Source organism: Bombina bombina, chromosome 6, assembly GCF_027579735.1.
Source record: "Bombina bombina isolate aBomBom1 chromosome 6, aBomBom1.pri, whole genome shotgun sequence".
NCBI classification, from domain to species: Eukaryota; Metazoa; Chordata; class Amphibia; order Anura; family Bombinatoridae; genus Bombina; species Bombina bombina.
The window spans coordinates 776,453,792-776,471,265 of record NC_069504.1 but is presented as its reverse complement, the minus strand read 5'-3'; the positions used below and the strand labels follow the sequence as shown (position 1 = coordinate 776,471,265).

Here is a 17,474-nt window from a genome sequence, read left to right as displayed (position 1 = left end):
ATCAATATGGTCAACATGGCAAAATATTATCTTAACACTCTATTTACTTAAAGGGATACTGAACCCAAATTTTTTCTTTCATGATTCAGACAGAGCATGCAATTTTAAGCAACTTTTTAATTTACTCCTATTATCAATTTTTCTTTGTTTTCTTGCTATCGTTATTTGAAAAAGCAGGAATGTAAGCTTACAAGCCGGCCTATTTTTGGTTCAGCACTCTGGATAGCGCTTGCCGATTGGTGAATACCATTTAGCCACCAATCAGCAAGTACAACCTAGGTGCTGAACAAAAGATGGGCCGACTCTTAAGCTTATATTCCTGATTATTAAATAAAGATACCAAGAGAACGAAGAAAAATTGATGATAGGAGTAAATTAGAAAGTTGCTTAAAATTGCATGCTCTATCTGAATCATGAAAGAAAAAAAAAATGTGGGTTCAGTGTCCCTTTAAAGAGGCAGTCTACTCAAACTTAAAAATTACATGCCCTATCTGAATCATGAAATTTTAAACAACGTTCCAATTTAATTTTATCATCAAATTTGCTTTGTTCTCTTGGTATTCTTAGTTAAAAACTAAACCTAGGTAGGCTCACTTGCTAATTTCTAAGCCTTTGATGGCCATCTCTTATCTGAATTAATGTGACAGTTAGAGGGCGTTCTTTCATGTGTGCCATACAGATAACATTGTGCTCATGCCCGTGGAGTTACTAAGAGAGAGGGCACTGATTGGCTAAAATGCAAGTCCGTCAAAAGAACTGAAATAAGGGGGTAGTCTGCAGAGGCTTAGATACAAGGTAAAATGTATATCAATATAATAGTAGAGCTGCAACAACTAATCGTCATAATCGATTATGAAAATAGTTGTCAACGAATCTCATAATCAATTAGTTGTTTTTTAAACCTTTATAAGTATAGATTCGTTATTTTTAGAGCGGACTAGATATTTCCCCTAACCTTATAGCTAGTTATTTACCATTGCATATAGATATTCAAGATATTTTTATGTTAAAATTAAGTCAAGGGTTACTTTATTGAGAGGCCCCTTGCCAAGGTAGAAAACACTTAGCATTGGTGAAGAGCTGACAAAGATAAATATCCCACTTTGGTGAAATTAGCAAAACCCTACTTATACACCTCAACAGCCTTTTCTCTGCTGCAGGAAATACAGCTGCAAACGGAGAACCAGCCTTAGCCAGAAGCATGTGGACATGTTGAGATTTTTGCATTTCAATGCAAAGTTTCTGAAAGAGTGAATAACAAAATGTTATTAACAGTGATAGTCAACCTCTTTCTAGTTCTACCTCTTTTCAAACAGTTTGTGATTTTGTTTTGTTTAATTATAAAACTGTGCTCTGCTGCTTAAACATTGAAGAAACAGTTGTGCTAATGTAAAGTTTTAGTCTGAAGTTTATATTTGTAACACTCAGTATGTGGATTTTATTTAAAACATAGAAAACTATTATTGATTCTCTTTTTATCCGATTAGTTGATTAATCGAAAAAATAATGGGCCGATTAAATCGATTATGAAAATAATCGTTAGTTGCAGCCCTATAATAGTGTTGGATATGCAAAACTAGGGAACAGGTTATAAAGGGATTATCTTTTTAAACAATACAAATTCTGGTGTAGACTTTCCATTTAAAGATACACTTGCTCTACCACACTTTATATTTCTTGATAACATTTTTTTCTGCGAGACTATTATATATACACACAAGAATAATATGTGTATTTGAATTATGATTTTCTAAAATGTCAATATGTAAAAAAAAAAAACACAACCCAAACAAAAAACACCCAGATTAAGAAGTGACTTGTTATATTAGACCACTGATAGTCACCTTTCTGCATCCATATCCAAGGTCTTGCTGAGCAGTCCCATTTCCCACGTGGTCAACAGGATCATCACATTCTATAAATTCTTCAGGTCTGGTTGGGGGAAAAAAATAATTAAAAATAAAATAGCGCATTAGCCATCACAGAAGAACTGGGAGTAAAAGTAAACTTTCTATTTGGAAAGAAAAGGGATATCCACTATAAACTCCAATACACTATTGCAAAACAATATAAAAAGGAGTTTAAAAATGGCTGGTCTGACTTTTAACGCACCCACAGAAACTGCATATTTTGTCATTGATTAGCCAGTATACTCTCATGTAAGAGCTTGACAGGCAAGCACGTTTGCAGGCATACTCGGAGACTGGTACTAGGTGCATGCAAAATGTGCTTTTTTTATTTTAATTATTTTATATTGCAAGTATGTTTAAAGGGACAGTCTACATAAGAATTGTTATTGTTTTAAAAAGATATATAATCCCTTTATTACCCATTACCCAGTTTTGCATAACCAACACAGTTATATTAATATACTTTGTACCTCTGTGATTACCTTGTATCTAAGCATCTTCTGACAGCCCCCTGAACGCATCCTTTTTTTTTTATTTATTATCTATAGACTTGCATTTAATACTGTGTTGTGCTAAATCTTAAATAACTCCTCGGGCGTGGACACAATGTTAACTATATGGCCCACATGAACTAGGTTTAAATGTTATAAAGCATATTAATATAACAATGTTGGTTGCGCAAAGCTGGGGAATTGGTAGTAAAGGCGTTATATCTTTTTAAACAATAAGAATTTTACTGTAGACTGTCCCTTTAAAGGGACAGTATACACTAATTTTCATATAACTGCATGTAATAGACACTACTATAAAGAATAAGATGCAGATACTGGTATAAAAATCCAGTATAAAACTGTTTAAAAACTTACTTAGAAGCTTTCAGTTTAGCTCTGTTGAAAATGTAGCTGGAAAGCCCACTGCAAGTGGGAAATAAGACCCTCCCCCCTCCCCCTTCTTTTGCATATGAAAAGACCCTTTACACAAACAGAAGCAAGCTGGAGAAGGTATTCACATAAAACTTTGGGGCTTGGTTAGGAGTCTGAAAATCAGAGCAATGTTATTTAAAAATAAGCAAAACTATACATTTTTTTAATATAACACTTCATGGGCTATATAAATAGATCATCTACAAAACATTTATGCAAAGAAAAAATGTGTATAATGTCCCTTTAAGCAACTGAGGGTGCCAAATGCTGTGGTGGTATTCAAAGAATGCTGTAAATTATACCATTCAAAAGTTTAAAAACCTTTTTTTTCCTCTACATAATACCCAGATACATTTTACAAAAAAATGTTTTGTATATATTCTTAATATTTTTTTTTTTTTTTTAAATATTATCCAAGGACGTCTGGGAGACACCCATCTTGGCATGTTGCTTGACCTTTGTGTGGGGAGTAAATGTTCTTGATAAAAGAAGAAGATACAACCACTAACAGTAAGCAGATTCCTGAACTAATTCGCTATGAATTCTTTATTAACCCATGTAGTGAAACAACAGCAAGTTCTTGGGTGTTTCACACCCACTTCTTCAGAGAGTGATAATGCTATTGCATACAACATTAAAAAAAAACCACGTGATAACTTATCAGAAATATTCCACAACTACATAACTCCTCTTAAAAGTGAAAGTCAATCGTAGCGTTTTTGAAACGCTAGGACTGACTATTGAAACAAATAAAGGGGACTTTCATTCATGAAGTATAAGATACTTCATGGAGAAAGCTCCTTTATTTGTTTCAAGCTATCGCTGTTCTGGGCTGCTAAGGAAGACCACGGCAGATCGCTGTTTTGCTAAAGAGGTGAGGTTTTCACCTCTTAGCCAATAGCCATGTGGTAAATCCGGCTTTGCGCCCATGGGAGCCGGATTTACCGCACGACTATTTGCTAAGAGGTGAAAACGTCACCTCATAGCAAAAATTTGTTTTACCGCAGGCTTTGTTAGCAGCTAACAACAGCAATCGGCTAAAACAAATAGAGGAGTTTCTACATGAAATATCTTATACTTCATGAATGAAAGGCCCCTTTTATTTGTTTCAATAGTCAATCCTAGCGTTTCAAAAACGCTAGGATTGAGTTTCCCTTTAAAGGGACACTCAAGTCAAAATTAAACTTTCATGATTCAGATAGAACATGCAATTTTAAATAACTTCACAATTTACTTCCATTAACAAAAAAATGTGCAGTCTTTATTTTTACACTTTTTGAGTCACCAGCTACTACTGAGCATGTGCAAGAATATATATGTATATGCATTTGTGATTGGCTGATGGCTGTCACATGATAAATAAGGAGTGGAAATATCTTTAACTTTGAAATCTGTCAGAAAAAAATACTACAACTCATTTGAAGCTCAAACTAAGTGCTACTGAATTGTATTTGTATCATGCATTTCTTGATTATGTATTTACTGGTTCTTTAAGGTATTGCAACTTCATAAACTACACACCTTTTAAAAAAGGTGGTATATACCTCTAACGTTTAGTTAATGGACAAAAATATATACTTGTGACTTTTACAAAAATTATAATGTGTGAGAAGTAATCATTTATATTTTATTTTTTGTCATCAGTTACTTAAAGTGAATGTAAATTTTGATGGTATAGTACCTGTTTTTTTAAACATTCAATTAAAAACAGGGGCACTTTAATTCATCAAAATTTACATTTCACTTGTGTTGTGAAAATACTTACCTTTTAATCTTGACAGCCGCTCCCCCGGTCGTCGCAAGCCTCTTCCTACGTCAGAAATGACGTATCGGTCATCCTCCAATCACGGCTTCCCCCACCACAGGGGAATCAGTGTCTGATTCAACACAGTGATTGGAGGAAGCCGGATTCCTCATTTTAGATCCAGGAAGAGGCTTTGCGACGGGCTGAGAAGGCAATGCAGCGGCTGTCAAGATTAAAAGGTAAGCATTTTCACAACACGCATGAAATGTAAATTTTGATGAATTAAAGTGTCCCTGTTTTTAATCAAATTTTTAAAAACCGGGCAATTTATCATCAAAATTTACATTCACTTTGAAGGGAGGCGGAGCTAGGCAGCAACTGGAACAGCAGCTTCTAAGAAAAGCTTCGTGTATAAAGAGAGCGATTAAACTATTAAAAAGAGGCTTTTTGAAGTCATAGAATTTAACCCCCGACTGTGTCTACAACTAGGGGTAGTTAGCAGAACTAAGTTGAGAAAGTTTCTAGTAAGCGCAACACAGACCGGAATTTCAGAACCAGGACAAATCCAGGAAAGTCCGCCGCTGTGGCCTACTCCGTGCCGAGAGGCCGTTCTAAAAGGGACAAAAACTTCTGAGATCTTGCCTACATTCTCCACTAAGCAAGCGATCACAAAGAGAGATCAGGAGCAGAAGAAGAGAAGCTAAAGTGAGCCAACTAAAGTTTGGAGAAAACCCGGAGGCCCTCACATCAAGCAGACTAAGGAGCTTCTTCCAATAAAAAAGTTGGAGGTGAAATCGGAGATCTCCAGGCTGGGATAGTACATCGAGGCAGACTGAGTATAGCCATAAAGGAGACAGCCAGAAACATAAAGTATCCCTGCAGAAGGGTAAGTGGCGGGAAAAAAAACGCCATTTTGATTGCACATCTCTATATTTAAACAGCAGTTTCATATCTGAAGCAGTCCTAATTAGGATTTCATTGACCTGCAAGGGGCCTAACCACCTACAGTTGATATTACAGAGAGAGGGGCAACTAAGCATAAAGTTGTGAGAGGAGAGTTCAGAGAAACACAGATTAAGAAGCAGAACAGATAACTTAGTCTGTAGTAAGCCTGCAACATACATCGAAATATACACTGAGAAGTCTAACCCTAACTTTGATTATCAGTGTCCCCTTTACTTGCAACACTGAGAACGACTCGGATCTGAATATACACACACCCCCTCCCTTTTCCTGCTGTTTTGTGGACAGTTAGGTCATATCCCAATACCATTTCCCGTGATCGCCCTGTGAGGGTTGCCCCGAGGGGTAGTGAAGCTTCCTGGGAGATAACAGAATTTCTACTAGTGGAAACCAAATGGTCTGGGTTCAGTCCCCTGACACCCTGAATATGAGGAATTAAAATTTAGCAACTTGAAGAAGTCGGGGCATCTGAGATATTAAGGAACATCTTAGGATCGCGAAAGGCGGATTCCATTCCCTGTCCCACAAGACGAGAAAGTGTAGGGCTAGGACACGTGTGGAGTAAATATCTGAGAACATAGTGCATTGCTATGGCAGCACCCTGACTATCCTTCAAGAGTGAAACGACAGACATTGAGATCCAGAAACTAGCACCCAGTAGCAATGTCCTCCAAGAGTAACTAATAATCACAAGATGAGGATATAGTGAAAAAGAGACCAAATGACCTGAGCAGATGACCTCTAAATAGATTCCAAGCAATATTACTAAACAGCAACTTCACACATTCGATACTGCTGGGCCCTCCTAGTCTTTTGATCCAGTAACACCCCTATACTCCTTATATATTCATCTCAACAAAAGGATCAAGGAAAATATAAACACCATGAAAAGCAGAAGCCACTCAGTTAAGGACTCTCTCACAAAAGCACAATCTAAACAAAGAATGCCGGAAAAAAACATATCTCCAACTAAAGAAAATACCAGTCACGACCAATTGGAAACAGAAGAAAACAATCCCATAAATATCTCTAATAAAGAGTTACTCATACAAATAAAAGAGATTTTCCAGGAAGAATTGAAATCGGCTCTGTCGGAGCTGAAGAAAGACATCCGAGAAATTGGTCACAGAACATCGGATATAGAAGACAAATTAGATGAACTATCTGGAGAAGTTCCACAAATAAAAACCACACTCCTAGATCATGCTATATACATCAGAAAGCTGGAGGATCAGGTAGAGGATCTAGAAAACAGATCAAGGCACTCTAACTTAAGAATGAGAAACCTGCCTGAGAGTTTCAAGTAATTGTAAGATGATGTGACCAAACTATTCCGTTGGCTAACCCCAGAGATAGAGATCCCGATGCTTATCATGGACAGAGCCCATAGGGCCCTCACTAAACCCACTCAATCAGCGACACGAGATATCACAGTGAAGATGCATAACTACCATATCAAAGAAGAGTTACTAAAAGCAGCTAGAATGGCCCGTAACCTCACATATGAAGATTCAGATTTATACAGACCTTTCGCCAACAACTCTGAGGAGGAGAGAGATGAAACCTGTAGTGCAGATCCTCATTAAAGAGAAGATCAAATATAGATGGAACTTCCCCTTCAAACTCACATTTACATACCAAAATGGTGTCCACTCATGCTTCTCCAATGAAGAGGGGTTACTACTATTACAGCAACTAATCTCAGAAACATCAGAGATAAACTCCTCTCCAAAACCTCAAAGAAAAACTCCACAGAAAGAATGGAGACAAGTGGGGAAAAACGGCAAAATGAACAAGACCAAGACGGGAGCCAATCTAGAACCGGAACATAGAGCACCAAGTAGAGACAATACTCCTCCCCCTTGACTCTAGATATTGCAAAAGCATTGCCAGTGCTTTCGGTCAGACTAGAAGAAAATATGGGACAACATTTCCCACTTGAACAGTACCTAACAGAGACTAAATTGTCTAGTATCCTTTGAGTTATAAATGTTCTTATAATTATACTGTTTTGGTTCTCTTTTTAGGAGGTTATACCTTAGCAAACCTCCCTCCTCCTCCCCTTCTCCACCCCCGCCAAATTTCCCCCTCCCTTCAAGTCCCCACCACCTTTCCCCCTCAGGTGAAAATGGAAATTTTAAGAAATATTATCCTAAGTTCACTATATCCTTTGAAGTTACAGATGAATACTGTGACATATATTGTTATGTTTACTGTTTATATTAAGGTTAACAAATGTTTTGGGTATGCAACAAAATGTTTTTTTTATTTGCACAGATTATACATAATCCAGATAGTAATTGCTATAAAAATGGTAAGGTTGCTTACCATGAAGAAGTCATCCTACAAATAAAGGTATGCCTTAGCTTGAGATATTTCAGGTTGGTAAATGTGATGAGATACTTATTACTACATCCTACACTACCCAGAAAAGCATATAGTCCAGTAACACCACATGGGAATTAAAGTAATATCACACAATGTCAGAGGACTGAATTCTGACGTCAAACATAAGAAAGCCATAATTGAATACAAGTCTCTTAAAGCCCAAATTGTTATGCTCCAGGAGACTCACTTCACTACTCAGTCTACACCCAAATATTGGGACATATTATTTCCTACACAATACCATGCAATTAATAAAAGGAAAAAATGTGGAGTTTCTCTTCTACTACACACATATGATTACATTTTAAAGAAGAAGAGGTGGTTAGAGACAGAGAAGGGAGGTTTCTTATTGTCAGAGGGGTCGGGTCATCCAAAACACACCAATTATCCTAGTTAACAAGTACACACCGAATACTAACCAGGCCACCTTTATCTCAAAGCTTATTAAACACCTTATACAATGGCGAAAATATAAAACTATAATAGGGGGAGATTTTAATTTGACACTAGATGATACATTAGACAGATCTACAGAAGATAATGAGACACGACTAGGCTCTAGAACTTCCCGAAGGATTTTAAATGACTTTCTTTTAGATCAAAATCTTATAGATGGTTGGAGATCCCTTAATAAGAATGTAAGAGATTACACATATTACTCAGCGGTCCATAAGACGCATTCTAGGATTGACTATAAACTAATAAGCCAAATTTTGATGCCACTGTTGTCCTCGGGAGATAATTGTGCATGGTCAGAACACTCAATAATGGAGTTGACCATCAAGGGTCTGATTAACCCTAATAGAGGGCGGTCATGGTCTCTACACCCCAGTTTATTGAAAGATACACTTTTGATACAGAGGCTCCAGCGAGATATTCCTGAATTCATATCAATAAATGAGGGTTCTACCTCAAATCCAATCTATACCTGGGGAGCCCTAAAATTATATATGTGAGAGGCACCTTAATTTCAGAATCTAATAAATTGAAAAAAACAAGACAGAGCTAGGATAACTGAACTTAAGGGAAAAATTGCTATGATACGTAGAGAATCCACACACAATCCTAAAAAATCCATAGTCAAAACACTAAGGGTAAAAAATGAAGAGCTAAATCACCTACTAGATAGAGAGACAATCCATGCCATCAAACTTAGACACCCAATACTACCTGTATGGCAACAAGCCTGACAAAATGCTGGCACATAAACTGAAAGACTTCACTAGACAATCCTCAATCCCACAAATACAGCAGGCAGATGGTTCAACTACGAATGACCCACAAAAAAATAGCCAATTCGTTTGCAGACTTTTATAGTAAATTGTATAACCCAGAGGCAGAACTTTTTTTCACTTTCTGCAATGAGATTTTTTTAATGGAAATTTTTTCTGCAGGTTATTTTAAAATAAAATTCAATTTTAAATTAGGCAGTAACACTAAAGCACCAATTCAGTTGCAATGTGTTGATTAACTGGAGAAAAAAGCAATCGTAAACGTTTTATAATATATTGCAACAGTTGAAAATTGGATTGCAAATTAGCTGCAGATACAATGAAATGTAATTGTAAAATGTCTCTTGAATACATTTGTTTCCTTTTCTCTTGATCGAACATAGAGATGTAATAATAAAAAGGTGCATTGCTTATAAGAATCTCACTTAGAAAACACACCTTTGCAGATTGGGGAAAGTTAGGGGGCTGTAAGCCAGTCAATACTGCATATTTGACTTTTCACTTTAAACAGCACTTTGTAAGTTTTCCTCAACACAGCGCATCCACAGCACAGTGCTGCCAGAGCATAGCTCTTTCTGAAGAGAACAGCCTAATGTGGAGCAGCGCTGCAAGGTTAAAGAGGTAACAGTTCCTGCAGAAATGCTGCATTTTCTGCGATGACATCTCAAATCACTTAATGTTCTGCCTTAGGGTATAATATTACCCCCGCTATGGAGAATATGAGTGAGAACATAGACTTAGACAATTTCTTAGAGACATCTCAGCTACCAACAGTAACAACTTCAAATAGAGACTTTTTGAATGCACCAATAACTCCTCAAGAAGTTTATTCAGCAATTAAAGAATTAAAGAGAAATAAAACCCCAGGCCCGGATGGATTTCCAGGCTCCTTTTACAAGGATCTCCAACAGATCCTGGTTGCACAGTTAAACTATTTAACCAAATTATGCAAGGAAACGATATACTCCCAGATATGCTGCTAGCCCGTATTTCAGTAGTACCTAAGCCAGGCAAAAGTCACCAATATTGTCAAAATTATAGGCCCATATCACTTATTAACCAAGATATTAAACTTTTCACCAAGATATTAGCAAACCGATTAAACTTAGTTATACCAAAATTGGTGCATACAGACCAAGTAGGATTCATCAAGCTAAGAGAAGCCCCAGACAATACCCGCAAAATCATAGATCTTTTAAACTTCTCTGTTCCTGGCCTTGGATGCAGAGAAGGCATTTGATAGGATTAATTGGAATTATCTTCACGCCACCCTAAATAAAGTAGGTATAACTGGCCCATTTCAGAAAGCAATTTTGAAACTATACTCAAACCCAGAAGCATTTATAAGGGTGGTAGGATATCAGTCTAAAACCATAAAAATTTGAAATGGGACAAGACAGGGTTGTCCCCTGTCTCCCCTCCTTTTTGCCCTCAGTATAGAGCCATTAGCGACTAGAATTAGAGATAATCCAGATATTGCAGGATTCCAGGTTGGATCACAAGTATATGAAATATCACTATTTGCAGATGACATTATACTAACGCTCACTAAACCACTTCTGTCCCTACCACCCCTATACTCCATTATTCAAAAATTTGGAAAATTGTCAGGATATAAGATCAATGAGGACAAGTGTGAAGCAATAAGCGTGCAGATTCCTACCCAGACAAGAAAACTATTAGAGATCTCAACTTCTCCTTCAAATGGCCTAAAACAAATGCTAAAATATTTGGGAATCAACTTGACAGCTAGGACACATAACTTATATGAGGAAAATTACACTACAATGTTTAAACATTATTAGAGAAATGGTCTCGATTTAAAATATCCCTTTTTGGAAGAATTGTCACAACTAAGATGTCAGTTTTGCCCAAAATACTATACCTTTTTCGATCTTTACCAGTAACAGTACCGATTCGTGAATTACTTAAAGTACAGAAAGACATACTACAATTTATATGGCAGGGCAAGAGAGCACGCATAAATAAGCAAGTTATGTCTAGAAATAGGAGAGAGGGAGGCATAGGGATACCGAACATGACATCATATTATTATGCTGCACGTATGGCTCAAACATTGCATTGGAGTAAATCTATGGGAGACAAACAATGGGTCACAAAAATAGTGCAGATGCTAGAGCGGCTAAAAAGAAATCCTTTATTTGAAAAAAACGTGCATTTAAAAGTAACCAACGAGGGTTAGTACAAGCATAACTTAGAATATTAAAAATTCAAACAGACATCCTCACAGAAAGGACGCGTTTCGGGTTGCACGTTTTTTTCAAATAAAGGATTTCTTTTTAGCCGCTCTAGCATCTGCACTCTTTTTGTGATTTACTACTTGGACGGCTAATGGGCTAAGGATTTCCACTGGGACTGTATCTGGCTTACACAGTGGTTAAGCGGCGTTTGAGCACAGGTGAAAAAGTGCTCACATCATTACAAGGAACCGAACAGCGGAAGGAGTGAAACACAGAATGTGGGATCCTAAGAAGGTTTCCTGGCTGATCGACTGATCCACGCTATCATTGGAATGTGAGTGATAGTCTTTTTATTTCTTATAACAGTGTGCCGCAACAATACTGTGATAGCAAATAGACTCTATACATGTCTAGAGAAGGGGTTTTGACTCTGGTGCAAAGATTACTCTTGTGTGTTTTGTGTATTCAGACAAGCAATGGGTCCAGTTAAAATCCGATCTCATTGGTGTTGATCGGATAGATAAAATCTTATGGCCTTCTAAGAAAAGAGAGACCACACAGAAAGGACAAATTTATAGCTATAGAACAATCTTACACACAAATTCCCCTTACTTAATCGAAAATCCACACTAACTCCTAATCATTTTAGGATCACCAATGGAGATAGCCATGGGCACAAAATGGTCAAACAAAAGGACTATACTAGAACAGCAGATGCGTTAAGGCAAAATAAACCCATATCCTATGAACATTACATAAACCTAGATAATACAGCAGGGCATCAATGGTTTCACTATTCGCAACTACTATCGAGAATAAAGGAGGTGTTGGGGGGTGAGACGGTGGGTCCAGGAACCGCCTTTGAGAGAATTTGGCTATCAAAACAGAATTTAAAAAGCACAATATCCAAGCTTTACTCAATATTCAATGCCGCTAGCAAAACTGACAAACCAGCTTTTATAATAAAATGGGAAAATGAATTCAACAATAGCTGGCCAGTAGACCAATGGGAAACAAATCTACATAGAGGTATGGCATTCACAGTGAATGCTGCCCTAAAAGAAAATAATTTGAAGGTGGCTTTCAAATGGTACTTACACCCAACTAGGTTCCATAACACACCAGGCGCAGAAAGAAACTGTTGTTATAGAGGGTGCGGGGAGATAGGCACATATCTTCATATGTGGTGGAGTTGTCCTAAAATTAGGGGAATCTGGGAAGAAACCGCTAAATTCCTTGGTACTCTTCTCTCACAAGACATAAATCTAAAGCCAGAACAAGCCCTGTTACACTTCCCAAATGAAGAAATTCTTGAACACCAGCGTAAATTAGCAGAAATGATCTATACCATAACTAGATTGGGTATTGCTAAAAACTGGAAGTTGGATCCCCCTTCCTTTGCAAATTAGAATACCACTACCATAGAATGGCACTCTAAGCAAAGATATTAGATAGAGAAAATCAATTCCTTGCAGATTGGGAACGCTACATTATGTTCTATGAGAAACTAGAGGTGGCGAGGTGAGAGAAGTTCTTTACCAATTGAATGAGATATCTTACGATTTGCATTCTTAGAGTAGGATGATACGGGTAATATGATTGTGTACTCTGTCATTAAATGGCTGGATTAACAGAATTTTTCAAAATCATGCAACATACCATATATAACTGTGCAATGTTATGTTGTGTTATATTTATTTTATCTATGTTTATATTGGTTCATTTCTTTTTGTTCTTTTCTTGGAAAAAATTAATAAATTATTTCAGCAAAAAAAACACATTCACTTTAAGTGAATTAAAATAAAATATATTTTTATTTTATTTTAATAAAAGTGTACTTTACAATTAACTAAATCAATATTATATAATTTATATTATGGGACTAGTGTCATGTCAAGAAATAGAAAAATGTGTGTAAATAAATCAAACAACTTCCAGAGGTTATTAGTGTGTGGAGTAGCCTATAAATTGCTAAATAGCTCATAGAGACACACAACTGCACTTTGCAAAAGCTCAAATCAAAGTGATTAAAGGGACAATGAACACTAAATACATTTCACACCCCTCCTATTTATGGGTGCCACCATATTGGAACCTAGGTTACACTGCAGATATCTGAAGGAGAGTTGCTGCACATATGCAAACACCTCAACACTTGAACGTTAGATTTCAACAATGACTAGAGTGGAATAACCTCAATACTATGCTTAAAAAATGTAGTTAGTGTTTAAAGGGACATTAAACCCCCCAAAAATCTTTCATGATTCAGATAGAAAATACAATTTTAACAACATTCCTATTTACTTCTATTATCTAATTTGCTTCATTCTTTAGATATCTTTTGTTAAAAAAAATAGGAATACACATGGGTGAGCCAATCACATGAGGCATCTATGTGCAGCCACCAAATCAGAAGCTACTGAGCCTATCTAGATATGCTTTTCAGGAAAGAATATCAAGAGAATGAAGCAAATTAGATAATAGAAGTAAATTAGAAAGTTGTTTAAAATGGTATTCTCCATCTTAATCATTAAAGAAAAAATGTTGGTTTAATGTCCCTTTAAAATGGATTAGCTTCCCCTAGTCTCCCATCTCCCTATGCCAGGTTAAAACTGGATTGAAAATGCCTATGTAGCATTTTAAAGCCTGATTTGCTGCCCCTTGCATCAATCATTAGTAATACTATGGCAGGCATGGGCAGGGGAGGTTGGACAAATGAATCATTGTTTTGATTTCCCGTTTTATTCGGATATTCAGATTTCTGATGAATATCCGAATCCGCATACATTTCAACGAATCTGCATTCCTCTGATGACAACTGCTCATGTCCAATCTGATCATCTCCTGGGACAGTTAAAAGGATACTAAACCCATTTTTTTCTTCTTTCGGGATTCAGATAGAGCATGCAATTTTAAGCAACTTTCTAATTTTTCCACAAATGGGTTAAACTGGAGACCAGCAGTTCCACCTCTTGATTGGTTGACCGTCAGTTTCCAATTTGGACCAGCAGTTCTCTGTGGCTCCCATGCAGTTATTTAACTATGTGTTGAGCCCATTTATGGGGAGGGGGTTAAACCATAGAGTTGCAGGGTCTCTAGTGTTAAAAGATCTAATTAAAGCTGCAATGTTTTCAATATAATGGCCCTTTAAATCCAGAAAATCAAATACTTTATCCCCTACTACAAACAATATTAATTTTATTATCATCCTCTTGCAGTTTACTGCTCACTTGCTGATACCATGCATTGTCTATACGACATATAAACACAATTATATGGATAAATGTCACAACACTGTAAAGATAGTCAACACGTTTGTCACATACACCTCATCATACAAATTTGCTCTTACATGAACGTGCATAGAACCAGGGGCCCTCTGGGATCTCTTGGTTCGGTGCTTATATTATTCGTCTCAGAGAAGGGTCGTGGGTCTGTATTATTCTGAGATGAAATAAGGGAGAAAGTCAATAGAAGTCCTTGCCCACCAAGAAGCAAATACCCAAGCGGTGGTAATAAGCATCTCATTGTCGATTAGATCTAAGGAACACTTTTAAGGCCTCTCCACCAATACATTACTGCTTCTTCCGCCAGAAGAACGGCACACCAATATTATTACAACGTGATGACGTCACGTTCAAAACTATTGTTAAAAGACGTAGACGTACGGAAAAGTAAATATGGCAACCGTAGCTTATATCCGCCCTCATGTATCAGCATTATAGTTACAAGTTGCCGCCGAAATGGTTTAACGTGGCGTTTAATTCATTTAGCAAAGATACTCTCTTAATTGCACTCTGAATTGTATATTGCCCCTTATATAACGTTAAAAAGATTACATTTCTGACACTCCTATTATCTATTAATTGGAAGTAATAAAAAAAGTCCCCATTGTACTTTGGACTTGTATTACACAAACCTAAATATATGTAATACAATACACACATTAAAAAAGTGCACAATTACTACAAATTCAATATTTGATTCATGACGTAATTTCAACTAGAGGACTGTAGAGGGCGCTATAGGTTATAACGGGACATTGCGGGTCCTCCTAGAGTAGCCGATAAGCGCATGCTTAGTGAGTGTTCTGAGGTCAGGTAGTGATCAGCTGAATTTAGTGCAGTGCTTGCACTAATAACTCACAAGCTATTGGGTAGTGATCTTTCCGGGAACGGAAAAGAAAAAGTGTCCATACAAGGAAACAGTAAAAGCATCTATAGGAATTTTCTGGATCTCAGGGATCGCTACTTGTTATGGGTTATTTCCCAGAAGTTGTCCTGATTTTGAAACTGGAATAATTATTGTGTTGATATTCGTATGAAAATATTGGACGAAGCACTATCTAATTGCCTATGATCCTTTTATGAATATAGTCAATGCAACCCATGGCTGGCACAGGCGTACATTACACTCTCTTAATAAGCCTTTTCTCCATCACACTGGGTAAGTGGAATTCTTATTATATAGTTCATCTCAATATATGAATAACCCACTGTTTCTCATTTAAAGGGACACTGAACCCAAATTTTTTCTTTTGTGGTTCAGATAGAGCATGCAATTTTAAGAAACTTTCTGATTTACTCCTATTATCAAGTTTTCTTCGTTCACTTGCTATCTTTATTTGAAAACATAGGCATCTAAGCTTCTTTTTTGGTTCAGAACTCTGGACAGCACTTTTTTATTGGTGGATGAATGTATCCACCAATCAGCAAGAATAACCCAGGTTATTCACCAAAAATGGGCCGGCATCTAAACTTACATTTTTGCATTTCAAATAAAGATACCAAGAGAATGAAGATAATTTGCTAATAGGAGTAAATTAGAAAGTTGCTTAAAATTGCATGCTCTATCTGAATCACAAAAGAAAAAAATTGGGTTCAGTGTCCCTTTAATGTTAAAAGTAAACTACAAATCAGTGAACAATGCAGACCATTTTTTTAATTATTTGTGTCACAAACCAAACTTTTTTTTTTTTGTCACTCTGTAAGAATGAGGGATGTGTGGGCATGAACAAATTAATGCCACCAGGCCTTTGGCTGACTTATTCTTGGTCCCTAACTGATTATAAAGTAGCAATATTCTATGCCCCACTCTCTATTAATCGGTGAAGCTATCAGGATTATATCTAAATGTCTTATGGTACTATAAATACTTTACTGCACAATGACAACACATATTAGAGCATATCTGAGAGAAAATTGCTTTTTTACAAATTAAAAACTAATTTCTATAAAAAGTAAAAAATATTGAAAAAAAAATCAAAATAGAAAATGGAATTAAAACACAAACTCCTAAATGCAGAATACTGAGGTTTGCTGGAAATTACACCTTGATTCCTTGAGAATGTGAAAAAGCAAAGTTGAATAAGTTCACATTGATATGTGTTAGTGATAAATCTTCATATTTGCTCGGTCCAGAAACTCTCTGGTCACATGACTTAAAAGGGTGGGTTTTGGGCTACTTTATGATATCATCCATTAGACTAGTCAGGTGGTCTCTTGCAGATAAATACTTCCGGCAACAGGGGGGAGGTACCTCATGTATAAATAGGTTTATAGTTATATTAATGTTCTGTTTGGTACCAAAAGTGCTGGCATAGCTGTGTGTGCAAAAATATCTTTTATAGCCCTACAATAATCATCATTGCAGTTGTTATCATAATCCATTAGCATGTCTGACTGTGTTTTACAGTTTTAATTATTCATAATCTAAGGTTATGATTTTATGTCCTGCTTGGAAAATGAAAAATCTCTTGTCACCATCCCTGGGTGTGTCTAACCAAACAGAACACTTATTTTTTCTTCTATATGTTTCAATTCATTGTAAAAATACAACAAACAAAACTGTAGTTAGTTTATTTTGTTTGCATTTCATGACCTTAAAGGGCCACTAAACTGATACAATGAAATGTTCTAATTTTTTAGAGTATGTAATTGTATCATCAGTGATGCTGCAAAGCTATGTTTAGCCCCAGCAATTTGCACAGCTTAGTTGTGCGAATAGTGGTGCTCCATGGATCAGCTGCAGTTTCCTCTTGCGACTAAAGGTGCTCTGTGGGTCCAGTACAGTACTTTAACTATGTGTTTAACGCCTTTGTGGGGTTAAACACA

The 17,474-nt window shown here is 36.6% G+C and overlaps 2 protein-coding genes across 3 annotated transcripts in view; one reads left to right on the top strand and one right to left on the bottom strand.

The window, feature by feature from the left end:
• Nucleotides 1–14,979, bottom strand: part of TM2D2 (TM2 domain containing 2) — a 57,048-nt gene extending 42,069 nt beyond the window's left edge. The window contains exons 1-2 of one of the 2 annotated variants that reach the window (XM_053718081.1): nt 14,714–14,979; nt 1,845–1,932 (exon numbers count right to left, since the gene is read on the bottom strand). In XM_053718081.1, coding sequence (XP_053574056.1) covers nt 1,845–1,932; nt 14,714–14,889 — 264 coding nt within the window. In that variant the 5' untranslated portion in view covers nt 14,890–14,979. The remainder of the gene's footprint in view (nt 1–1,844; nt 1,933–14,713) is intronic. The other variant, XM_053718080.1, reaches the window with a different exon arrangement.
• Nucleotides 14,980–15,460: 481 nt separating this feature from the next.
• Nucleotides 15,461–17,474, top strand: part of ADAM9 (ADAM metallopeptidase domain 9) — a 621,882-nt gene continuing 619,868 nt past the window's right edge. Inside the window, exon 1 of the mRNA XM_053718079.1 lies at nt 15,461–15,807. Within this exon, the coding sequence (XP_053574054.1) occupies nt 15,741–15,807 (67 nt within the window). The 5' untranslated portion in view covers nt 15,461–15,740. The remainder of the gene's footprint in view (nt 15,808–17,474) is intronic.